The 1,832-nt window shown below is 45.5% G+C and overlaps 1 protein-coding gene across 1 annotated transcript in view; it reads left to right on the forward strand.

Annotated features, from left to right (window-relative positions):
* Positions 1–1,832, forward strand: part of C6H2orf42 (chromosome 6 C2orf42 homolog) — a 32,864-nt gene that overhangs the window by 10,184 nt on the left and 20,848 nt on the right. Inside the window, 1 exon segment of the mRNA XM_029478218.1 lies at positions 55–159. Coding sequence (XP_029334078.1) covers positions 55–159 — 105 coding nt within the window.

A 1,832-nucleotide genomic window follows, 5' to 3' on the forward strand; every position in this document is an offset into this window, starting at 1 on the left:
TTCCACATCATTCCCAAGGCATGTCTTAACTATTGGAACCTATTTGTCATCTAGGTGCACAGGTGAACAGCTCACTGATGCCGCAAGATGCAGTAAACAGCAATCTAAGGAAGAGTGGCCTGAAAAGGCCTGTGGTTACGTCATCATTGAAAAGGCAGGGTAAGTTTCCCTTCCTAGAAGGGGCTTCAGGGGTGGAAACNACCCAGGGTAGTCAGAAGGAGTATCCAGAAGAAATGTTGTATATTGTCTCCTATGATGTGGTGCTAACATAAACAAAAGCATCGAATGGAGTCCCCGCAACTAAGGTCTCTCCTGTTCCCCTAGGTTCAAATCCTGCTCAGAATTATGCTAGGAGAGACAGGTGGTCCAGCAGCTTAGAAGAGTATTTGCTGCTCTGTTGTGAGTTCGGATCTCAGCTCTCTCTTGGACAGGTTACAAACACCTGTAACTCCAGCTCCAAGGGATTTTATATGTTGTCTGACCTTGGAAAAACACATACATACAAAAGAAAAACAAATCTAAGACTAAATTGATGGCTCAGTGGTTTAGAGCACTTTCTGTTCTTTCAGAGGACCCGGGTTCAATTCCTAGCACCTACACCACGCAGCTCACAACTGTAACTCAGTATGGAGACCTGGCTATTTGGAAATTTTGGTTCAGCTCTGCAAATAACTCCATCTCTAGGCAATACAGTACCTCTCTGGCCTCCAAGAGCCCTGAGAAGACACATGGTACATATACATGCTGGCAAAACACCCATACATATAAAATAAATGAACCTCTAAATTATTGTTTTGTTTGTCTTTGTCTAAATACACCTGTTGTTTTGCCTGCATGTATGTCTGTGCACCACTTATATTCAGTGCCCTCAAAGTCCAAAAGAGGTTGTTGGATCTCCTGAGACTGGAGTTATGGACAGCTGTGGGCTGCTGTGTGGGTCCTGGGAACTAAACCCAGCTCCTTTTGAAGAACAGCTAGTGCTTCTAACTTCTGAGCTATCACTCCAGCTTCTAAAATAGAATCAAAAAATCATAAATTATGCTGCCTATCTGGTGGTGTGTTCCTGCAATCCCAGTACTCAGAAAGCAGAAGCAGAAGTATAACCCCAGCNGAAAGCCAGCTGGTCTGCATCCTGAGCTTCAGGCCAGGGAGAGCTACATGCAAGACCTTATCTCAAAAGAACCAAGACAAGGGGCTGGAGAGATGGCTCATCGGTTAAGAACACTGACTGCTCTTCCAGAGGTCCTGAGTTCAAATCCCAGCAGCCACATGGTGGCTCACAACCACCTGTAATGGGTGTTCAATGCAGTCTTCTGCTGTGTCTGAAGACAGTGACAGTTTACCCACATATATGAAATAAACACGGCTGGAACGAGCGAGTGGGGCTGGAGTGATCGGAGCGACAGAGAGGGTCAGCACTTACCAGGAGTTAGCAGAATGTCTTGCCTGTGGCTGCACATATGATTAAATGCAGAGCTGTGTGTATGACATGTGAGTTTGTGCAAAGCCAGTGACAGCAAATGAGGCCATTAGGTTGTGTCCGTTTCATTTTCCCAGGTGAGTATCTATTCTGGACATCTTAAAACTTTCTTCTGGGAAGTCTTGGCAAAAGGTATACAATCTCCTATTTTATTTTCTGAGATTGGCTCTCACTATGTACGCCAACATGGCTTCAAACTGCAGCTCTGACCACCTTAGCCTCCTGAGTGAACATTCAGGCTATAGGCGTGCGCTATCACACCCAGGGAAACTGTATTTCGTACAACTGTATAAGAATATACACTTATTGGTGCACACCTTTCATCCCAGCACTCGGGAGGCAGAGGCAGGCA

This window comes from Mus caroli, chromosome 6 (assembly GCF_900094665.2).
Source record: "Mus caroli chromosome 6, CAROLI_EIJ_v1.1, whole genome shotgun sequence".
NCBI lineage: Eukaryota > Metazoa > Chordata > Mammalia > Rodentia > Muridae > Mus > Mus caroli.